This window comes from Ips typographus, linkage group LG1 (assembly GCF_016097725.1).
Source record: "Ips typographus isolate SLU linkage group LG1, UJ_Ityp_2.0, whole genome shotgun sequence".
NCBI classification, from domain to species: Eukaryota; Metazoa; Arthropoda; class Insecta; order Coleoptera; family Curculionidae; genus Ips; species Ips typographus.
In genome coordinates this window covers 28,021,413-28,043,394 of record NC_138422.1, presented here as the reverse complement: position 1 = coordinate 28,043,394, position 21,982 = coordinate 28,021,413, and the positions used below count along the sequence as shown (strand labels likewise).

The following is a 21,982-nucleotide window of genomic DNA, read 5'->3' as shown; positions in this document are numbered from 1 at the left end:
TTCAACGCTTAGCAACGATTTAAACAATTTTTTATTCACTAGAGATTTAAAAAAGTATTGTATAAAACACGTGATTTAAACCTGTTTATTCACTCCAAGAACTTAGGCTGAAAAATGATTTAAGTCACTTGCTGTATAAATAACTATTATGAAACTGTCACATGTATTTTTTGATACATTGATTGAAATAGCTGCTGTGGTTATGTGGTGTATATCGATATTTCCGCATTTAATCAAATTATCAGTTATTTGGAGAACATGGAATTTCCAAAGTAACAGTATGAGATTTATCGCCACTTGGTTTTAACAAGCGTCTTTCTCGGTGATTTGTGAGCGGTCATCGGCACGAAGGTTATTTCGTACCGTCCTATTTCCGGAACGAACAGAATTGATGAGTATCGGACTTCATTTGGGTTTTGTATCCAACAAGAAATTTCTTTATTGTAGTGGGTTAGTTCAAAATATCTTAATAACATTAATAAAACTTAAGGTTATCTTTAAACCGCTACTACTGCTTTGATTAATGATGAACAGGTTAAATGACCAACAAATTATCAAACATGATGTACCCTAATACGAATTTAAATTGCCTTGTTACAGTATTTTCAACATTGTATAAAGTAATATATCAGCGTACTTTGTATGTTCGTCCTGAAGTTCAAAACAACACAAATGAAAAAGCAATAGTTTCCAATTTAAGTAACACAATTCTTAAGGGCATCGGTAAAGCAAAACGTCTTATGGGAGATTCAATGCATTTTATGACAATCTTTTAACCCAAATTAAAAAAAAACTAGACTTGATATTGCTGTTTTTTAAATGTATGTGCGAAAGTCAATATAATTTTTATAGTACGTCAATTAAAAGATTTAGAAGCCTTTAACAAAATGCTAAAATTACCATAATTTTCAAGTCACTATTTTTCCTACATGCAAAACTTTTTTGGTGACAAAAATATCGTTCGCACATTCCCCAAACCTTTAGCTATTTAATAAAAAAAAATCACGCAAATAAGTTAAAAATTAAAGTCGTAATTTGGGTTAAAAGATAGGACTAAAAAGTTGCTCGGATTTCGGAGCGGAAATCTTGCATCTTTGTTCCATATCACTCTAGGAGTATCGTCGCTTAAACAGTAATGTCTGCGTTAACACTGCCGTAGTTTTATCGACAGAAACAAAGAACGAACAGTGTTTTTTATATATTTTTCTGCACGTAGGCCAAGCATCGCGATCGAAAAACGTAAAGTCTTTACCGATCCCCTTAAAATAAAAACTCACCTGAATAGGTCCATGTTGATTGATGTTCAACTGTTGCGCTTGGTTAATCTGTACCGATGTGGTGCCAGTTCCTTGACCGCCATTGCCAGAACCGGAAGGTGGCCTGGGAGGAGTGCCGCCTCCGAAAGACGCGGAATTCGGCGGCGGACAGCTGCCGCCCCTTCCCGAGTTTAAGAAACCGGGACTGCCACCCGGTCCCGGACTGCCGTAGGGCGAATACTGAGACTGTTTTTGGTAAACTCCGGCGGCCGGATTGTTTTTCCTTTTCATGTCGTTAAACTCGTTCCCCTAAAACCGCATCAAGTTAAGTAAATAAATAAGATCGATATGGTCGAGTCTCACCTGGTATATCATTTCTTGTTTGATCATGTCAGGTTGTGGGAAACCGGGGCTGTTTTTGTGGAAGTTTGGATTCGATCCGGGACTACCGTAATCGCTACCTTGGAACTGGAAGTCAGAGTACGGAGAACGCGCGTTTGGTACTCGATTTGCAGGGTTGAAATTCAGACCCATTTGATTCTGAAAATTGACAATATAAAGTGTTTCACCAATTTACTTAAAAACATAAACATGTGACTTAACAAAATTATGTAAACATACCTTATGCTGATGCTGTTCGGCCATTTGTTTCAACGTCTGAGCAGCCGGACTGAGTTCCGTTTTGGCAAAGTCCATGTTTGAATAGGGCAAACGAGCGTTAACAGCAGAAGCGGGATTTTTGTCAAAGACCGGTGGGGAAAAGTTGCTCTGACCGCCCAAATGAGGGCTCTGAGTAGGTTTATTGACTTCTGAGTTAGCCTGTTGTCCTTGCGGCACGCTCTCACTCTTGTCCTCAGTTTTAGGAGCATTAGTTGATGGTTTATCCTCGAAGTCAAAGTCCGGATAGTCTGAGTAATTACTGATGTCAGAGATGAGATCCTTGAATGCAGCCGAAGACATGATTTCATCGTTGGTATCATCGCCCATCAAGTCAGGGAAAGAGGCGCCGAAGCCCGCGCCACCATTTGCAGCCGCATCTTTCTCCAATGCCTCGGCGCATTGGTCCAAATCAGCAAAATCGTTGTCAGGCTCCTAAAAGTAAGTATTTTTATAGTTAAGGAAACATTAATTAACATTTATTTTTGATTTCAGTAGGAGGCTTTCATAGAAAATTAGTCCAGGTCAAAACTAATGACATTTTTCGTTTAGTTTCGTTTTTCTTTTAAAACGCTGTTCTGAAATATTTTTTCTTAATTTCATTTCGGTACATAACTGAACTTTTTCAAATTTTCTTGCAATGTCAACATTGGCTTATGTATGAAATTGGTACTCACATTGTAATATTTATGTATGTTGGTGTTAAGATGGTAAATAACTTAAAATTGTCATCAAATTGCAAAACGTACACTTTAAGACGCAGTAAAGCTATAGGTAAGTGCGGAATCAATTAATTTTATTAAAATTAGAATCGTTAGACCTCGCGAATTTATTAATAGTAAACGTTAACCAATATTATTGAACTGCAAGGACGCTAAATCGAGAATATGAACTTTTTTTGGGAACTACACTCGTTTAGTTGATATTTCGAAACTACAACCACGTGCTGCAAGTTATTAATAGAAGCAGTGTGTAAATAAAGTCAAAACTTTGAAGGCTCAATCCAAATTTTGCTAGAATGTAAATAAAAACCCAGTTAGATCCAGTTAAAGCTTTTTAAAATTACATTAGTCACAACAACTGAATAGTAAAGTTATGAAACTTTTTTGCATATAATAGCACTATTATTCAATAACTTTGCATTAGATACAATAGAACAAAATCAGGAAAAAATTGGACAATTTACTCAAGGTTGCATTAACAATAACGCATCATTTGATTATTTTGTTTCAAAAAATTGTAATAATGTACAATCCAGTGCTTCCAGTATACATTATGAGTAAGCAACAAAGAATTTTCTATTAAAAAAAGTATTGTTGGGAAACAAGAACAAATTTATTGAAGAATCTGACCACGAATTTGACTGAGGCACAATTAGTTAGTAAATTAAGTACAATCCAACAGACTTGATTCTACAACTGCCAAAGTTGCATATGAAATTTGGGTTAACGATCGATTTAGATTAATTGAAAAAATTACCTTAACTATGTAACTTTCAAAATGTAACGAAATAACTGTGTTTAACTGAAAACTCTAGTTTTGGGGTCGGTTCTGTCAAAATAAAGGCGCTGCCAAATATTGCGCAAATTATATTTAACTAGTAAGTTAATAGAAACAGTTCACTTAAAATTTTATTACTTTACACTTAAAGGTAGCATGAAATTTTATCACTAATCCAAGCCACAAAGATGCTGGGATAATCTCCAATGCCCCTCCCTAAAGGATCAAATTTCCAATGTATTCAAAATTATTTTACTAGGCGACGACACACATACGTTGGCGATATTGTGGTTTTATCAGCACCAAAGTGTTACTTTGTAGTCTAAATTATAAGTGTTCTGATAACTTTGTAAAACGTGTAAATTTTAGTTGTTGGCTACAAAAAATCTACAATAACAATGAACTAATTTCAGCTTTTGCCATTCAAGCAAAATATAATGATTCCAAAATACCTGAAATATATTTTTAAAAAAATTTGTCAACATGTCCAAAAAGCTAATTTTCCATTAAGCTAGTAATGGGCCTGTCCCACAATTTTTTTTTATTTCATAACTACAAAGACGGATTGAAAATATTATACCCGTATTTTTTTGTTTTCAAAAATATTAAGTCTAAATAGAAAAAAAATGATGATAAAAACTACATTAATCTCATGTTTTAAACGCCCGCCGCCGGTGACGTACTACACTATCAACCAATCAGCGACAAGTGAAACAGTTGGCGTGCAACAGCCAATAAAATCGCCCAGAATTACGTACGTCACATGCGCGCCAAAACAGATCTTTTAAATTTAATGGACAAATTCAAACTAATGTAGGAACATTTACGACCATAATTTTTTCTTCAAGAATATGAAAAATTAGTTTTTTGATCCTATTCTTTCGATTCCAGTCTTTAAAACAAAAATTTATGATATGTGGGATAGGCCCATTGTACAGGGTGCTGCATTTTCGATGGTTTTACAGGGTACAGAGAAAACGGTAATAAATAGAAAAAAAGTAGCATACGTGTTCTGATCTCTTTTTCTGAGCTGAGATGACTGACGAAAAGTGGGCGGAGCAAACTTCTTTTGTTTCAAATATACGGGGGGTTTTCGAAAATTGGTAATTTTTCTTAAAGTTATCAAAAAAGGAAGAACGGTTCCCGGTAGAAGTTTTCATGTAGAATCCAATGGCGTAGTCAGTTTTTTTCTATTCCGTTTATTTTCTGACATATGACAGTAAGTTACATTTTTTTAAATGGAACATCCTATATATTTTTACGTCATTTAATTCCGTTGATTTTTACCTTTTCAACGGTGTATTACAACATATAAGTTTGTAGAGGTTAATCCTGTTATTTTCAAAAAAGGCCCTTGCTAAGCTAAAAAAAAAGCCAATATCTAAAATACCAAACAAAATCGGAAATCATATAAACTAACACATCAGAAAATTAAATATTTTTAATAAATCTTATTAAAAATCTAAGTTACAAACAGTTCTACCGTCACTTTAATAAGAAAAGTGGCCATTTCTATTTTCTACTATTTTTAAAGTAGAAGTTGAAAAAACTGTTTATAAATGACATGTAACATGTTAATATAAACATACAAAAATGTTGTTTTGACTGTGGGTATTTTTATACATATTATTTAGCACTTTTTTGTTAAGGAAACGCTTTTTTTCTAATTACCAAGATTAACGTTTACAAACTTATATGTTTTAATACACCGTTGAAAAAGTAAAAATCAACAGAATTAAATGAACTAAAAATATATAGTGTTCCATTTAAAAAAATATAACTTACTGTCATATGTCAGAAACTAAACGTAATTAAAAAAAACTGACTACGCCATTGGATTCTACGTCAAAACATCTACCGGAAACCGTTTTTTGATAACTTTAATAGCAAATGAAATACAGACGAGGTTCCAAAATGACCATTTTTCAAAAACCCCCCCGTATCTTCGAAACAAAAGAAGCTTGCGCAGCCCACTCTTCGTCAGTCATCTCAGCTCAGAAAAAGAGATCAGAACACGTATGCTACTTTTTTTCTGTCTATTACCGTTTTCTCTGTACCCCGTAAAACCATCGAAAATGCAGCACCCTGTACAATTGAGTTAGTTAATGCAAATCAATGTTCTGTTAACCGTAATTTTCATACCAATCCATAAACTTTCTTAATTCTAAATTAATTTATAGTAAGTGGATTTTAACGAGCTAATTTCAGAGCATGCCAGAGAGAATAACACTCTTGAGTTTTTGGACGTTTTCTCTTGAAATGTTTCATGGAAAACTGTGCTCCAAGTGGTATTCACAAAAAGACCATTAGTAGTAACACTATAATTTGAACAAGTGCAGTGGTTTTATTAACTACCTAGTAGGCGCTTCCTACACTTATTTGAAACAGCCCTTTCACCAACGATACGGTTAATTCAGAATTATCTGTTTTAAAGTAATTCCCTGTTGGCAAGCTCTAGCACATCTCTTACCATAATACCAATATTGCCCAGCAACACCTAGAACCAGCAATCAAGACTCAACTGAACATTTTTAATGTGATTTTTACGGTCCCAACATTTTTTCATTGTTTGTTTTGTATCAGCACTATCTTTAATGATACAGGCATTTCAATAGAGCAATTATTATTAAACACAATAACCGGTCAATATTAATATTAGTCAGCTCCAAGAATTTTGATAACTTACTTGCTTGACGCATTCCACCAGGGTACCAACATCCAAGCCAATGTTCGCCTTCTGGGTGTGGCCTGGGGTGCCTGGGGTAGGCGCTTTGGGGGAGGAAATGTCACTTTTAACGCTTGCATTAGCGTGAGTCTTAACGGTGACGTTGGTACTAATCTGCTGCGGCTGAGAGTTAGCGGCAGAAGTGGTGAACTCTAATTGCTGCACAATCTCCACCTAATAGCAAGTTGAATTACCGGTTAACTTATGTAACACCAGAAATTGGTTTCCCCTTTTTAAATTAAATACTTAAAAAACGGAGAAAATCAGATTTACGAGTGCGATTTGGTTAAAGAAAAAAATTAATTACCTATAAAAGTGAAAAGAGTTGCAATAGCGATCTTGCAAAAGCCGTGCTATTATTATATTATGATATAAAACGTATCAATGAGTAGTTGCGAATAACTGAACATGTAAAAGCAAATAGAGTACGGCCGCATTCCTATTGCGTAGGTGTAAATTCCGCAGAGTGAAAAACGACTGCTATTACTAGTTTTCCCCGAAAATCTCCCACCCATTGTCGGATAATAGAAAATCAATATTTCCGTAGTTGAGTCGCAAAATATTTTTTGGAACAAGGCGCGATAGGTTCCGAACCGATATTTGAACAATGATCAATTGTACGTTCAAGCTCGACAAATTTGGCACCTGATTAATTCCTACACATATTACAATCCATTTTAAATAAATCAAAGTAACAAACGGAAAATTAGACCAGACTTACGGAAAATTTGGTTAAGCCTTCGTTTTGGTTGGACCCATGCTGCTGTGTGGTACACTGCAGTTTAACCGGGGGCTCGAAATTGTCGATGGGATTTCCAGAGTCCAAGTCGTCTCCGGACCTTTTGAGTAACCTCTGCTGCTGTAAAAGAAAATTTGTTTTAATGTGTAAATCAAAGTGCATTTTTAGCATGATTTAAAATTGTCCAAGTATTTTTTGTTTTCAAAAAGACGTTTCTTGTATGTCGTTTTATGTCATGAAATGAAAAATACACTTTCTGTTTGCAGTGCCATAACTTGACCAGCTTATAGTAGATAAATTCAAAACGTGGCTCGCAAAACTCACCATTCTAAACATACTGGGCAGAAAATATGTTAATTTATTAAATTTTCGATAAAATGTAGGTGGATGTGCCATTTAAGTAATTCTTGCAAATGTGGGTATTCTCTGTTAAACTGAAAATAAATGCAACTGAGAAGGTTTAAAGTACCTGTTTACCCTCTTTCCGGGTATAATTCGGTTCGGTTAAAAGTAAACATTGATAGGCCGAATACCATCCTGATGGTCGTAACATTTCATACAAACTATACAGCAATTTCAAAAATATGACTTTATCGAATGACTGATGATATAGGATCGTACGTCTTCTGCTTCACTAACTAAAAATGTATATGTGCAAATGATTTTTCAATGACTCTTTTGACAAAAAAAGGATTTTGTGACTAGTGCTAATGACCAATCAAAGAGAATAATAGAAAAATCAGTAATAAGTATTATTTTAATTTCATCTGTCCTGAAAGAAAAAACAAGTCAGAAATTTGGTTTAACATTGAACATGAGTTTAGATTTCCAAACCCAAAAGACCTAAAATGTCTAAAATTGCTTGGTGCAAAAATAATACTGAAACAACTTTTAGCCTGCACAAAAATTGTTATTATTTAAAAAATTGCTGTTTTTAAAGAAATAAGTATCATAAATTCTTCTTCTTCTTCTTCAGCTATTTATTGCCCACTGCAGGACATAAGCCTCTTCCATGCATTTCTGTCTTGTTGTTAATTAAACACAAGACAATATGAGGCTAATTTAAAACGTTTGGCCTTATCCAATATTTCCAGAAATCCTCTAAAAAATGCATATACAAAGCCCCAGCTAGCTAAAGATAGTATTATTTCGAAAAGCACATTTAACTGGGACACACAATCCCGTTGTTGTTACGCAATTCAAATTCCAGCCGGTATTGACCAACGGAAACAACGCGATAAGTACGGGAAGGTTCCCATTGTCAAATAAGGATCGTGACTTTTAAGTTTTGCTTGTATCTATTTATAAAATATGTTCGTTTGCTTGTTTGACTTTGCCCACACTACCATAGTGGTATAAATAATTAAAATTTCTTGGTTAACCGCCCTTGAAGGTTTTATCACTAGCGGAATAAAAATAAATTAAAAACACTCCGATTAGTGTTAATTACAAACCTTGTACTGTTGCAGTTGATTCTAGGTGATGTCGTATCCTATCACATAATGCTCAGATGTGCAGATAAAAGATGCAAATAATTTAAGTCCAACTTTTTCAAAAAGATAACAATTATTACAGTTTTAGCGGTACCAAAATTCGTATCTGGAGTCACTAAGATAAAAAAAATAAATCAGTATAAAGTGCCGTTAAGTAAAGTGTCACTTTATCTCAACATTTTGCAAGAGAAACACACCTAGTTCATACGAAACTCTTCGTAACTACTCCAGGTTAATGCAGACCATTATCGTGCTGGTTACGAGAGGTTGTGAAATGCAATTTCTCAACCTCATACAAATGACTTAATAAGATAATATTTTCAGTTTTTTTTTTTTAAGAAGGTTTGTGAAAACCATTTTAACGAAAAGTGTTATTAGAGTGATCTACTTTGATACTTTTTATATTAGTTTGGTCACAAACTGCAATAAAGCCCTGTTATTGATAGTGTTTTTTTTGTGACTAAAGGTACGACTTCTCTGGATACATTTGTATCGCAACAATACTATACTGCTACTTGTACTCTATAAGCCAACCTCTAAGTTTTTTCTTAAACTCTGTCAATTATCTGAAAAATACAGTTTGTGTTAGAATTGACCTCCAACTTTATGACCTTGCTGGCAACCTTAAAGAGAACCAATATTACGGTAAAATCAACTGTCTAACTCCAGAGAAAAAGTTGAACTTTCAGCAGGTAGCTTCATCTCAAAAGGATTGACCAAAATACTGGGAATATGGCAATAAATAGACTGGCCACCTTTTAAATAAGGTACCTCAACACTACTTTTCACTTAAAATTATAGTTAGAAACTTAAAATAATGTTTATCCCTCCTAAAGACTAAAGTTAACCATAACGTTTTAAAATCTACTCATCAACGTTTATCTGAACCTGTATTGAAAAACCCTAGGAATGATCCAAAATTAATGTCAAGAACACAAAAGAAAACAGACTATTACATTCCTTTTTTTTTTGAAATAAAAATAACTAAATATTCATGCTGACGCACAATCGTGGGCACACTTCAAATCAATTAGACAAAAAATCACCTTGAACTAATTTGTGTTACTTTGTAATTTCGTGGTTGATACAAAAATATTGGTAGGATTAGTCGAGTAATGTAAACAAAGCTAATACGTAGAGGAACAACTTACGTAATTTCACTTTTCAAAATAGTTTCTATGTGAATGTGATACAATTGTAGATGTTATCGTCTAGCACGTGCCAATCAAGTTATCACACTAGTCACATTATTAGTACTAGGAATCGCTGTCAGCTTTTTGTTTTTCTCTAGAAGCTTTAAATAACATTAATTGGAAAGTAATGTTATTATTGTTTTTAGTCATGATAATATGCAGCATAAAGAAATGGTGAATGTCCAGGAAATCACCTTTGTAGAACTGTAAGACAAAAGATGTTTGCATATTTCAGGTACGAAGAAGAATTCCAGGTGTTTTCAATAAAAAAAATAAACAATTTAAAACATTTACAGTAGGTATTTCAAATTATTGTTACGTCATCGTATTTTTGTTTATTGTTCCTCACAGCTATACAACAAATTTTTTTATCATATTGCATATTTTAAATTACAATCTGAAATCTACAATCCTAATAATACTTATTGTAACCCACCAGTAATAAATGATTTCATTATTTCGACTGACTTTTGAGGTCGGAATACTGAATTTTATTACTGAAAACCCCTTAAATTGCATACATTATGTACAAAAGTTAACGTTTCGCCCACTATTGGCCATCTTCAGAACTGAGTGTATTTACCAAAACTGCTTTCAAGGATGGTAATAATACACTTTTTACTTTTTTTGAACTGTTATGAGAAAGTTGTTATTTTTACAATTATCTAGGAACATTATGCAGACAAAAGAAGAGAATGACGTTTTTGGTTTCTGAATTTTGACACCCTGTAACTCAGAAGCGACAAACTGTTTAGAAACAAAATTTAGAAGTTTTGATGATGAGTATAATTGTATAAGGTGAGCAATTTAGTTAATAAACTAAAAATGGTACAGGTGTAAAACAAAAATTTCCTTCAGTCATAAAATATTTTTCGTCCAGTATTGTCACATTTACATGAAGTCAGTGGAATGATCAGATTTTTCTTTGACAAACCTATTGTTAGATTCTACCATTCAATATAAATGCTTGAAATGATATTAGTCAGGCAAACAGTTCTTCTTTTTTTTCTTTCTTTCTAATATGGCTGTTGTCCTATTATGCCTCATGTCCAGCACTCTTTCCAGGGTTTGAGAGATCTGCCTTAGGTTCATTTTCCGACAGGATTGTTTGTTTTTGCGATTTTTCCAAGTCTGTTTCTTCCATTCTGTTTACGTGGGTATTCCAGTATTTTCTTCTCTGTCTTACCCACCTTCCTATGTATCTCGCTCTGTTATCTAAGGTCTTCGCTTCTGATTCTGTCGTGTAGTGTTTTTCCGTGTATACTTCTTATTATTTTCATTTCAACCATTAGCATCATTTGTAATGTCTTCGATATATCTAGTCTTGTTTCGGCTGCATACGTTATGACAAGTCTGATTGATATACTCTTATTTTACTGTTTATGTTGAGGTATTTGTTTTTCCACACAATCTCTCTTAGTCATCTTGATATTCGAGACGCCTTCATAGTTCCTTCTCTGACGTAGATTTTCATAACTTGTTATCTCAACTTTGAAGTATTTGAACTGATTTACTTGTTCTACAATTTCCTGGTCAATCTCCAGTTGGCTCTTTTGATGATACGTGACATTTGGTTTTGTCTGTGTTAATGACCATGCTGATTGATTAAAGGAGTGAAGTAATCTATGAAGGTCGTCTTCAGAATCCGCAATGAGCACCGCATCATCTGCGAAGCAGATATTGAAGTAAGTGTTCTCCATTTTGTATCCTGCTCTTTTAGGTAGATCTCCGACAATTTTGTTCATAACTAGGGCCCTTAACTAATTGCACATAATAATTTTGGCAAACACTTTTGGCGAACATACCCAAATATTTGCACCTTTCCATCTCTATTATGGATATATTCCAGTTATTTTTTTACTGTATACAAAATGTTCCTACATTCCGGTTTAAAAAACGTACGACAAAAAAAACTAGACTGGTTGTGACCTTTATAATTTAAATTTTCGAAAAAACTTCAGTACATATACAAGGTGTCTCAGCCCCACCCATTTCAAAATTTAAACGACAAATCAGGAAATGAGTCAAAAAAGTCTCCAAAACCTCGCGCTATCGTTAGGCAAGTTTCGTTGACTTATTAGCATTGTAAAGGATCCTTTAAAAATCATAATGTACACTAATATGAATATATTAACATAATAATGTTGCTGGCACTAGCATAATTTCAAGAAACATTGATAAAATTGTTCCAAATTGAAAATGAAATAACCCCCTTAGATTTCAGCCAAATGTTAGAAAAGGGAACAAATTTCCAAAAACAAGTAAATGGCCAACAACACATTTTGGTAATAGACTATGTAAGGGTTCACCAACTCGTCAAGTTGGCTTTCCCCTTTTTTTTCGGTCATACACGGAAAACCGCAAGCACGAAACTCTCTTTCGGTTGCACCACGTTTCAGATTAGAAAGCCCCGTAAACAATCGCTGAATGTGTCGCTTTAAGTAGATTACACATTTACATAACAAACGCCGATTTTCAAATAATAACAAGCGCCATTAAACGGCTCGAGAACTTTGGATGTTGGCGTCCGTAAACAACATTTTTGTCCAGCAACTAGAGAAAATGATCTCAACTAAACTGCAACATACGAGTGTGGAAAGAAAACATTTTGAATATTTTTTTTTCAGATTGATGCAAGTGATTTTTTTGTTGCCTACCAAGCGAATAATTTATATATTGTTTCAAACTGAACCGTCGCCTAGTGACACACATATTCAATGGCAACTGACGTGCTTATGTTCGCAATTTCCTAACTACCTTCAGTAAAAAAAAATGCGGCTTGTGTTCTATAATTAACTGCGTTTACACTATTTCCAAAGAAAATCACTATAAAAATAGCATTAGTGGACTTTGGGTGGTGCGGCGTCAAAATTGTTCAGGGTGTAAACCTAGTTGCAGTACCTGCGACAAATCAGTTGTCTCGTTGCCATCTTCAGACGTCATAGCCCAGACGTCACCAAATCCAGTTTCTGGCAATAGTATCACCTCGACGTTGTCACATTTTAAACGGGCACCGATCGCCGCAATTACGACCCTGTCACTACCGCGGACCACCTAATATTATCACCACTTTACGAAAACATCGACTATTCCTCAAAAAATAATAATCGTCCGCGAACGCGACTTAAATTCGAGCCTTACCAGCTGATAAAGCGTGCGGAAATAGACGGTTTAAATTAAGCCGGCGAACGTGGCAACGTCGCCGGTATATACGAGGTGGTACCACCTGCACCGCTACGCGAATCGCGATCTCTGCCACAAATCGACCGTGTTGTTTTACCGCTGTGCAGTACTGTTTACGTTAATTACGTCATTTACATAGTAAAATTGGTTTTTTATAGGACGGTTCGGTGATAACTGGAGTAGGCGTCCAATGAAAGTTTACGATCGGTTTTGTCGCAATTTTTGACGAATTGTATAACACCTTTAGGTGGTGGTAAAAACAATTGCAACGGAATTAGCTAATGTCACATTCAAATCGATCGGTTTTTCACTAAAACGGCTTCCAAGAAGCGCTGGGTACTTTACGAAATTTTGCAACACGCAAAACTTTTGGTCACTTTTACTAAAGTACCTGCCATCAGCTGCTGACAAATAAATATTCAATAAATTGACAAAATGGGGTACTACTTACAGTTCCTTGTAACCCTTATAAGAGCCATGTTTATTGGTAAAGCGACGTCAGAGAACACACACAATGTACAACGTTGCCATTTAATCTCTCATCAATTGTAAGATAGTGGTACAAAGAGTTGTGTTAAATTCTGGTCTAACCACTGGTTCTTTAAAGATCTCTGGAAGTTACGATTTTTCTATTTTTATTGTCCCACAGGCGATAACTTCCTAAAGAGTATCCAACAAAAATGTACTCATCACAACGATAATCAAGCTTCTTCATTGGTCCCAGTCTTTTCGCATAAGCTATGCATCCAAAGATTTGTAAATTTGTTAAATCAGGTTTTTTTCCATTCCACATTTCAATAGGAGTTTTATCAATAGTACTTGAAGGACTTCTATTTAACAAATAAGTTGCAGTGCCAAGTTTGTCTCAAATATAAGAGCTCTAGCCTTTTCCATTATGGTTCAATTTAGCCTCTCAGATCGACCAAGAGTAGGGCACTCTATAGTCTACAACTATACCTCTAGCTTTGCACCAATCCATGAAGTTTCGATTTTTATATTCTCCTCCATTATCGCACCGTCTTTAGTACTGGAAAGTGATACTATAGGTTGGCGTTTAGAACACCATGCCACAGGACCACCACAAAATTTTATGATATACCCTGTAGTGCTTTTCCTTGAGTATATATCTCCTGCAAAATCTGAGTCACTATAAGCTAACAAATCCTCACTATGACTTGTATATTGAATGCCCAAATTGATTGTTGAAACTAAATAACGCAAAATTCTTTTAATATTTCCTACGTCACGTTCTGAGGGTTTATCTAATTTCCTACTACAATATCCTACCGCATAAGATATGTCTGGCCTAGTTTTATTTGAAACATATAGTAATGTACCTACTAATTCTCGGTAAGGAAAAACTTTGTTCAAACAAGTATCATCAGTGCTTGGATTATAAATCATAGGAGTACTAACTGGTTTCATGTTTTCCAAACCAAAATCATCCAGGATTTCTGATATGTACTTACTTTGAGAAAGTTTAATAGAATCTTTGCCTTTGCAAATCTCAATACCTAAAAAGGAAGTTGGATTTTTACAGGACACTATCTCAAAATTAGTTGTTAATTTCTGAATCAAAATATTAATCTGTTCCTCATCATTTCCTAAAATTAGACCATCATCTACGTAAATCGCTAGGAGGATTCATTTTTGAATATACATTGTTCACTTTTAAGGTGTATCAAACCAATTGATTTTAAAACAGAAGTAAAATGTTCATTCCACCTCATTGGACTTTCTTTAAGCCCATACAATGTTTTTTTTAACAAACAGATTTTATTTTCACAATTTACTTTCGAATAACCCTCTGGAATTTCCATAGAAATTTCATCTTTTAATTCGCTATACAAAAAAGCCGTTTTGACATCGAATTTCCTAATTATCAAACTATTTTTAGCAGCTAAAGCAATCAAAATTCTTAACGGAGCTGTACTTATGACTGGACTAAACGTTTCCGTATAATCTATTCCCTGTTCTTGCTCAAATCCCCTAATTACTAATCTAGCTTTATATTTATTATTTTCTTTAATTCGAAAAACCCATTTACTACTTAAAATCTTCTTACTTTTAGCCGCCTCTCTGTCCACATACACCCAAGTTTGATACTGAATTTAGTACATACAGCCCGATTCTCGAAAGTTGACCATCACGTGACGAAAGCAATTCCTACGAATTAAGACACAAGGTATTTCTAAAATTGAGCGATGGTACTAAAGTAGTACCAGTACTATTTTTTTACAACATGACATTACTTACAAAAAGTGAATGTTTGAGTCCACTAGGTTCTTTGTTAACGTGATCGTCAAAAAAAATTCAGCAAGTAATGCTACCTGCCTTATCTAATCTAACCTATATCATAATAATGATATCCACAAGAAATTATCAAAGATTTCTTTCAAAAAAAGTTGATACAGTTAGTTTTAATTTTTGAATAATTTTGATAACTAACATGAATAAATTATTACTATTAACTCTTTTTTGATATTCTTGGCAACATTGTAAAGCACTTATTGCGCGCAACCACACGGTTAAGTTTTGTACCGCTTTCCAACTAGTGTATCCTTTTCTATCAAACGTCATTGAAACAGTACAGCAATGCTCTAACGTGAGCAAGTTTTATAATAAACTGAACTCAGCTCACCAACTTACAAGTCTATGCGGACGACACTACTGTCTTAGACACAAGCAAAAAGACTCTTAACTAGGTACTTAAAGCATTGGAGTTTAATAAAGATGATGCCAGTCAAAAAAATAGAAGGTACATGAGGATCCTTTGTGATAAATAAAATAACTTCTTTCTATAGAATTAGAGTTTATTATGAAGCTTGTTTGTTGCAGACATTCCAATTTTCTACCCAACTACTAATCTACATCCAAAACATCCAAATATTGTCAGGTAACCGACTTTAAGAAGTCCCTTTAAGTTTCTGCTTTGCAAGCTTCATACCCAATAAAATCACTCAATAAAGTTTTTAATTAAGAGTTTTGTCATTGAACCCTGACTGAATTGTTAATCTAGTGATAAACATATCAAAGAAAGACAGATTTCCATGGGTTCCATCCATTGAACATGAAGAAAATCAGATTTAAACGAGCTATTTACATATTATAATCATGTAACCTTGAGAATATTTAAATTTTTTAACAAATTTATTATTAAAATCGATATCGTCTGGCACTATGCTTCCTATCAAGTGGCGTTTTCGAGATTTTCATTCAAAAGTTGATAAACCAAGAGCACATCCACTTTTGGTCACTGAGTTTTTACCATTTTTACAAAATGAAGATTTGGAAAACCCAGTAATAGTTTGCAAATTTTATAAATGCAGAAATAAAAAATTTGATTAAAGCGGGTTTTTTTATCAAAATTAACTATGTGATAGGAACAGCAGTTCTGATAACCATGTAAGAATTTTTAGGATCAAAGTTTAATGTTAAAAACTTTTAGCAATTATCATGTTCCATAGCGGTGAGATTGGTGGGAAAATTCCTATAAATCGATCCTTTTCATCCTAACCAATTTTAGAAATTATAATATGACCTACTATTAACAATCACATTTTGAATAGGTCACCCTGTCCCCGTAACATATCACTTAACCAACTAAATAACGTTCTAGGCAATTACGTATAGGTAATCAAAAACAATTTTTGTTTTCATGCTACTAAGCCTTGTGATAATCTACTAGCTCGTCATAAACAAAAACAGATTTCGAACTGTGCAATACACCATATTATTTACTCTTGCCAAGTTTATTTATAATAATAACATAGGTGATATGTAGTAGAAAAGGAAAGATAGCGTGTGCTCGAAGCAGTACATCGTACAACCTGACCTCTCTCTATGTGCTCGGACTCATGAAAGTCGAAACGTTCTGATGACGACAATTTTCCGGATCCAATTAAACCCACAAGGACGAATAGAAGATTTCATGTCGGTAGTATTTATGAAAAATGTAATAGGATCCTGTTAATTTATGTAATTCTAGGAAATTATCAAGTCTATTCTAAAGCTGAAGAGTTCAAAATGTACTCTCTTATTAAAACAAAGCAAAAAGTGATTTTTCTGAGACTTCGAGTGTTTCAGCAAGTTGTCAGGAAGTTCATTGAATTGTTGAAAGAAACATTTTGACTTTAAGCATTCAAATAAAACAAAATTAACCAGACAGGTTGTCTACAATGAATATTCAAATAACCTTTTACCATAAACCGCTTTGTCCGCATTGCCAGTTCTTCAAAAAAAAAAAATCTTCAAATCTACAGGACATCTCCAAGTTGTGTTAGATTTCCATATTTTCTAACATTTGAAAGCTATGGAATAGCGCTACATGGATATTTTCTGAATCATGAACTGTATTATTCCTCTCAATAGTACCCATCCATTGTCATTACAAACTACTCAATTCACTTGCATTGCAGAAAACATTGCATTTAGAATTCACTAGAACAGTATCACAAGCCACTTTTTTTTGGTATTTCAATTTGCTGACTCTTCTGTTTTCTATGCCCAATACTATTTGTTCTCAACAAGCTTGTTTATGTGAACCGGTTATTTGAGAATCTCACAACCATCTTTCAGATCTCAAAGTCATTTCCAGAAACATCTTATTTGTGCAGGAGATCTGACAATCTATATCAGAGGCTTTTTCATGTTTTTAGGTTTTGATAAGCTTCAGCTTCAATTCTAGAGGGTGTTTCAGGTTTTATGATCAGGACTTCAGGCGTGGTTAAAAAAGCACATTTTAAGGTGGGTTACTCCTATAAACATTTGTCTGCAAAGGCTTCGTTTCCAATATACAGGGTAATAAAGTTTTAAAAAAATATATTGTTTTTATTTTTTTTTTCGAACTCACTCTTTCGTGCTTTTCTAACTACGCCTGAAGTCCTGATCATAAAACCTGAAGCACATAGGAAAGCCTTGTGCAGATCTTAACTCTTCTCCAGAGGTTTCTATTCTTCACTGGTCACTGTCCAGAATATTTCCAGTTTTCTCAAAGCCAGGCAAATTATTTCGTTCCAAAACATTAGTCTAAGAACTTTTGAGTTCTAGCTCAAGGTTTCAGTTCTTCAGACAAGCTTTTATCTAATGGTTTTGTCCTTATTTTGAGATTGACACATTCTTCCCGTTTTCTGCCTGCCAATCTCAAAATCTGCTCAAGTTTCACAACGTCGTCTTAAAATTACATTATAAAAAATGAAAATTTCCATTCTTCAAGTGACCTCAACGGTTACGTCCATTAGAATTATTGTAATGTACATATGACAGATTGATGAATTTTACTAAAATTAAGAATGCTTATTTGGAACGGATAGAACAAACTTTCTCGAGATACTCGCTTTCAAACAATTTCCTGCAAAAACATGAATATTTTAAAATGGTGTTGATAGCTAACAATGATGAATGATGATACATCAACAAGTATTTGAGTATTTTTATAAAAATATAAAAAAAATCATGTTTGAAAAATCTAGGTTGTAAACCAGCTACAACCAAATAATTTTTAACCAATATAAAAAACGTATGACTTTTTTAATTGGTTTGCGACAAATTTTGCAAATTGAATTAAAATACCCTCTCCATATGAAACTACCTACAATTATCGAGATTTTATAATAATTCAAAAACAACTAAAGCTTTTTATTGCAAAGTCCATAACAAGTCCAATTATTCCAAAGATAATGTAGATGGCCTTCAGATAATGAACTTGATCTTAATAAAATATTTTATTGTGTTGTTTTTCGGATAGTCATTGCTCTGCACCCCAATTACTACAAAATGGTCCATTATTGGACCACCATTATTATATTTACTGTATCTTCAATTTCCTATGTCTACATGATAACCTGATTTGATATAAACTCACAATGTGAACTCTATAAATGAAACCTTCCAAGAAGACCGTTTTAGGACAAATTTTCTGGTACGCTAGTTTGAATTAGTACCGTTGCGTTTGGTCTTGATTCTTGGTTAACTGCTATAGTACGACATCCGTAATACTTTCAAAATAACCTTTCGTAATAAACTATAACCATAGTAAACTTAGTTTTTTTTTATTTTTGAATGCCTTTCTCCAAATTTATCGTATTAGACGGTGAGCGGTTTAATCAACTTTGAGGAAAGTAAAAGCAAAATCGATAAGTAAAATGGGAAGTGACATAAAGGGGTGTAACCCACTGGCATCCCTGTTTTCGGAATAGCAACAAACTGGCAAAGCGGTTATCAGATCAATTCTAACTTATACAAGATTAAAACGGTTTCTAGCAGATAAGTGCACCTCGAACCGACTTTGTCATTTATTTTTCATACATTAGAACGTTTACAGTATACTGTTATGTTATCGCTTAATGAACAAGGCCCAGTTCCATCAGTTAATAAGCTTAATTCCGTAATTAGACGTACAGTTGCGCACGATCTGGGTTTGAATCGTGCCAGAAGATATTACAACTAATATTCTACTAGACGATTCAGTTATGTATATCACGATCAATACCGATGCGGTGGCCTCGCTAACTTTAATAAAGCCATGCCAAAGTGACCCAACTGAGACTCATTATATGGACTTTTCCGTATATATGCTAACTTTAGACCTAGCCCTCAATCATAAATATAATTCCGGGGAAGTTTTGGACGAAAAAAACGTTATCTGGGAAAATTCCCGTGTTTTGACGATAACTCGGCCAGACGCTTGGCAAACGATATAAAATCATCATTGTGGGTAGAAAGATTTCTTTATAAACAAGCAATTTGTGTTGTTTACCGTGAACCTACTTTAGGTGGGTTCTGTTCTCGGTGCCGTCTTAATCGTAAACATTCTATTTATCTTTACTTTAGAACGTTATTAGCCATTAATTTAAAGTGGAGATACTTGCTTTGGTCTCCATGTAGACAACCGATCGTAAGGAAAATGTGGCTTTATGCAGAAGAGTTTCAAAAGGCTTTATAATATCTTCTTTCTTTATATACGTTTTTGTATAATAAAATGTATTTATTTTCTTTACATAAAAAAAATACTTTGACCATATTTGCTTTTAAGCTTTAATAATGAAACTTTCATATTCATATTTATGGTTATTTATAGGACATTATTCAAGAAGTCTTCTGGAGTCACATGCAATTCAGTTCTAACTAATTATTTAGTGATTTACTGAGTAATTATAGCCGTAAGACCGTGATGACACTAACCAAGTTCAAAGATTTCTAAGAGTCTCACCAAGTCAATATACCAGGTGTCCAAGAGCACCCTGAACATAGGAGATTAACATGGGAAAACGGTTTTGATTTTGTTGCGCCTGTACGGTTGATTTGATTGAAAAATCGTAATAATGAAAGTTGTAGTACCTATCACGGACTAGTTTTCTGTATTTTTTTCAGATCTCTAACTTGAGCCCTTTCGTCGTAAAACACGGGTAAACCGGTCATTGTTTCTGGTACGGTTGCTCGACAACCGCTTATACAGTGCAGGTAAAAAGTTAAAATTTTCGCGTTTTTGTTCGTGTTTTACGACGAAAAGGCTCAAGTTACAGATCTGAAAAAAAATACAGAAAACTAGTCCGTGATAGGTACTACAACTTTCATTAATACGATTTTTCAATCAAATCAACCGTACAGGCGCAAAAAAATCAAAACCGTTTTCCCATGTTAATCTCCTATGTCCAGGGTGCTCTTGGACACTTTGTCGCCATGCATAACAATTTTCAGTAAATTCCTGTTTCGAAAAAAATTTCGTAATCACTTAGTGACGTTTTTTCACTTTTTGGGTATTTGACATAAATGGTAGAGTTCCTGAAGTCCCCAACGTTTTCACAGTCTCTTCTTCACAGACTTCTTGTGTCAAAACCTTCTTCAGAATGTGATCAGCCTTCCAGCAAACAATCAGTTTAACACTGTTCAAGTTCTTCTAAACATCGGATTAATTAAAACACCCCTTCAGGAACTTTTTAACCTCGTTTTTTACTTTTCGTCACTTTTCTTAGAAATTTTGACAACAGTCAAAAATAACAATTAAACTAAGTACAAATTTGAATAGAACGTCTATTACAACATTTTTTTTCATTATCTTTCATTGATAGATTAATTCATTTTAAATAGAAATCCGGCAACTAAAACTTAATTGTCAATTTTGGCATTTTCTGCTGACTTACCTAGAACAAAAGTTGGAAAAATTAGCAAGTTATATAATTAAAAAAAAGTGAAAGTCAAATTTTACCTGTAATTACATACATGGAATTGTTTTTTGCATTCCTTAACTGTTTAAACAAAATAGACTACACAATTTACCCACATTGGCACCTGGTTTTTTTTGTTTTAAACTACACTGTGCCTCCAGAAATGCGCATTCAACCATATTATTAGATTCATAAACATCTGGCAACAGGGCATTATGAAAAACCTTTTCAATCTACTCCCCTCGACCTGCATTTCTGATAACATATTTTATGAAACAAGACAGGACTACCCTTATCTCCGTACAGCTCTTGCAGATTTCCCACTTCCAAGTATTCGATATCTTTGATTGTAAAAATCAATATTTGTGTTTTCGATAAGTGTAGAACAATAATTTTTGCATATTGGGTTGAGGGTGTGTCTTGTTTGCAGTTTAATAGCCTTGTTTTCAACTGGTTTGAATTCCAAGTACTTAATCCATTTATGCAAATGGTTCTAACGTCCTAACCAATACTAAAACAGTTCAGAATCACAAACCGATAAAGTCAGTTTAATGCCGCAAGTGGTGCCATCTGTGAATTATTTGCATCGAAGTTGATCCACTGTGTTGATACTATAAAGTACTAAGAAACTGTTTGAAGGACTTTGCAAAACCCACCCACGCCACACATTCGGGCACCTTTTCTCGTTATACAATTTGCCCACATGCCGTCTGTTTTTGGTTCTAGTTCTAATTCAATCTAATAATGATAAATTATTTTTTAACTACTTCCAATGCAAATGTAGCGCTAACGGTCGCCAGTGCAATCCCAGTTAAGAAGTCTTGGCAACAACGATATCTAGCCTTGCATAATTAGTTAACAAATGAGCCGTACTTTGCATAATTGAACCAATAACAAGCGAAGGGAGAACGTTTACGTGGAGGAAGCTTTCTCCTCCGTGTCTCCGCGATGACCCCGGGTTGAAACAAGGCTGCCAATTTCATCATCGGAAGCGCTTCCTGTTGTCAAGGTGGGACTATTACAACAAAGCAAACACTGTCGAAAAAGTTTCGTATTGTGCGGCGTGGGGGC

At 34.2% G+C, this 21,982-nt stretch overlaps 3 protein-coding genes across 7 annotated transcripts in view; 2 read left to right on the top strand and 1 right to left on the bottom strand.

Moving 5' to 3' along the window:
• Nucleotides 1–21,982, top strand: part of mus301 (mutagen-sensitive 301) — a 178,741-nt gene that overhangs the window by 70,555 nt on the left and 86,204 nt on the right. The gene's annotated exons all lie outside the window — the stretch shown is intronic.
• mam (neurogenic protein mastermind) overlaps nucleotides 1–21,982 on the bottom strand; it is a 37,034-nt gene that overhangs the window by 11,124 nt on the left and 3,928 nt on the right. For 2 of the 5 annotated variants that reach the window (XM_081995664.1, XM_081995661.1), the window contains 5 exons: nucleotides 6,860–6,997; nucleotides 6,100–6,312; nucleotides 1,878–2,348; nucleotides 1,620–1,796; nucleotides 1,278–1,565 (listed from right to left, as the gene is read on the bottom strand). In XM_081995664.1, the coding sequence (XP_081851790.1) occupies nucleotides 1,278–1,565; nucleotides 1,620–1,796; nucleotides 1,878–2,348; nucleotides 6,100–6,312; nucleotides 6,860–6,997 (1,287 nt within the window). Of the gene's footprint in view, nucleotides 1–1,277; nucleotides 1,566–1,619; nucleotides 1,797–1,877; nucleotides 2,349–6,099; nucleotides 6,313–6,859; nucleotides 6,998–12,464; nucleotides 12,817–21,982 lie in introns of those variants that run through there. The other 3 variants (XM_081995666.1, XM_081995665.1, XM_081995663.1) reach the window with 3 other exon arrangements.
• The window catches only part of LOC145740251 (sphingomyelin phosphodiesterase 1-like), a 27,129-nt gene continuing 16,270 nt past the window's right edge, over nucleotides 11,124–21,982 (top strand). Inside the window, exon 1 of the mRNA XM_081995681.1 lies at nucleotides 11,124–11,248. The gene's annotated coding sequence lies outside the window, so the exon portion shown is untranslated. The remainder of the gene's footprint in view (nucleotides 11,249–21,982) is intronic.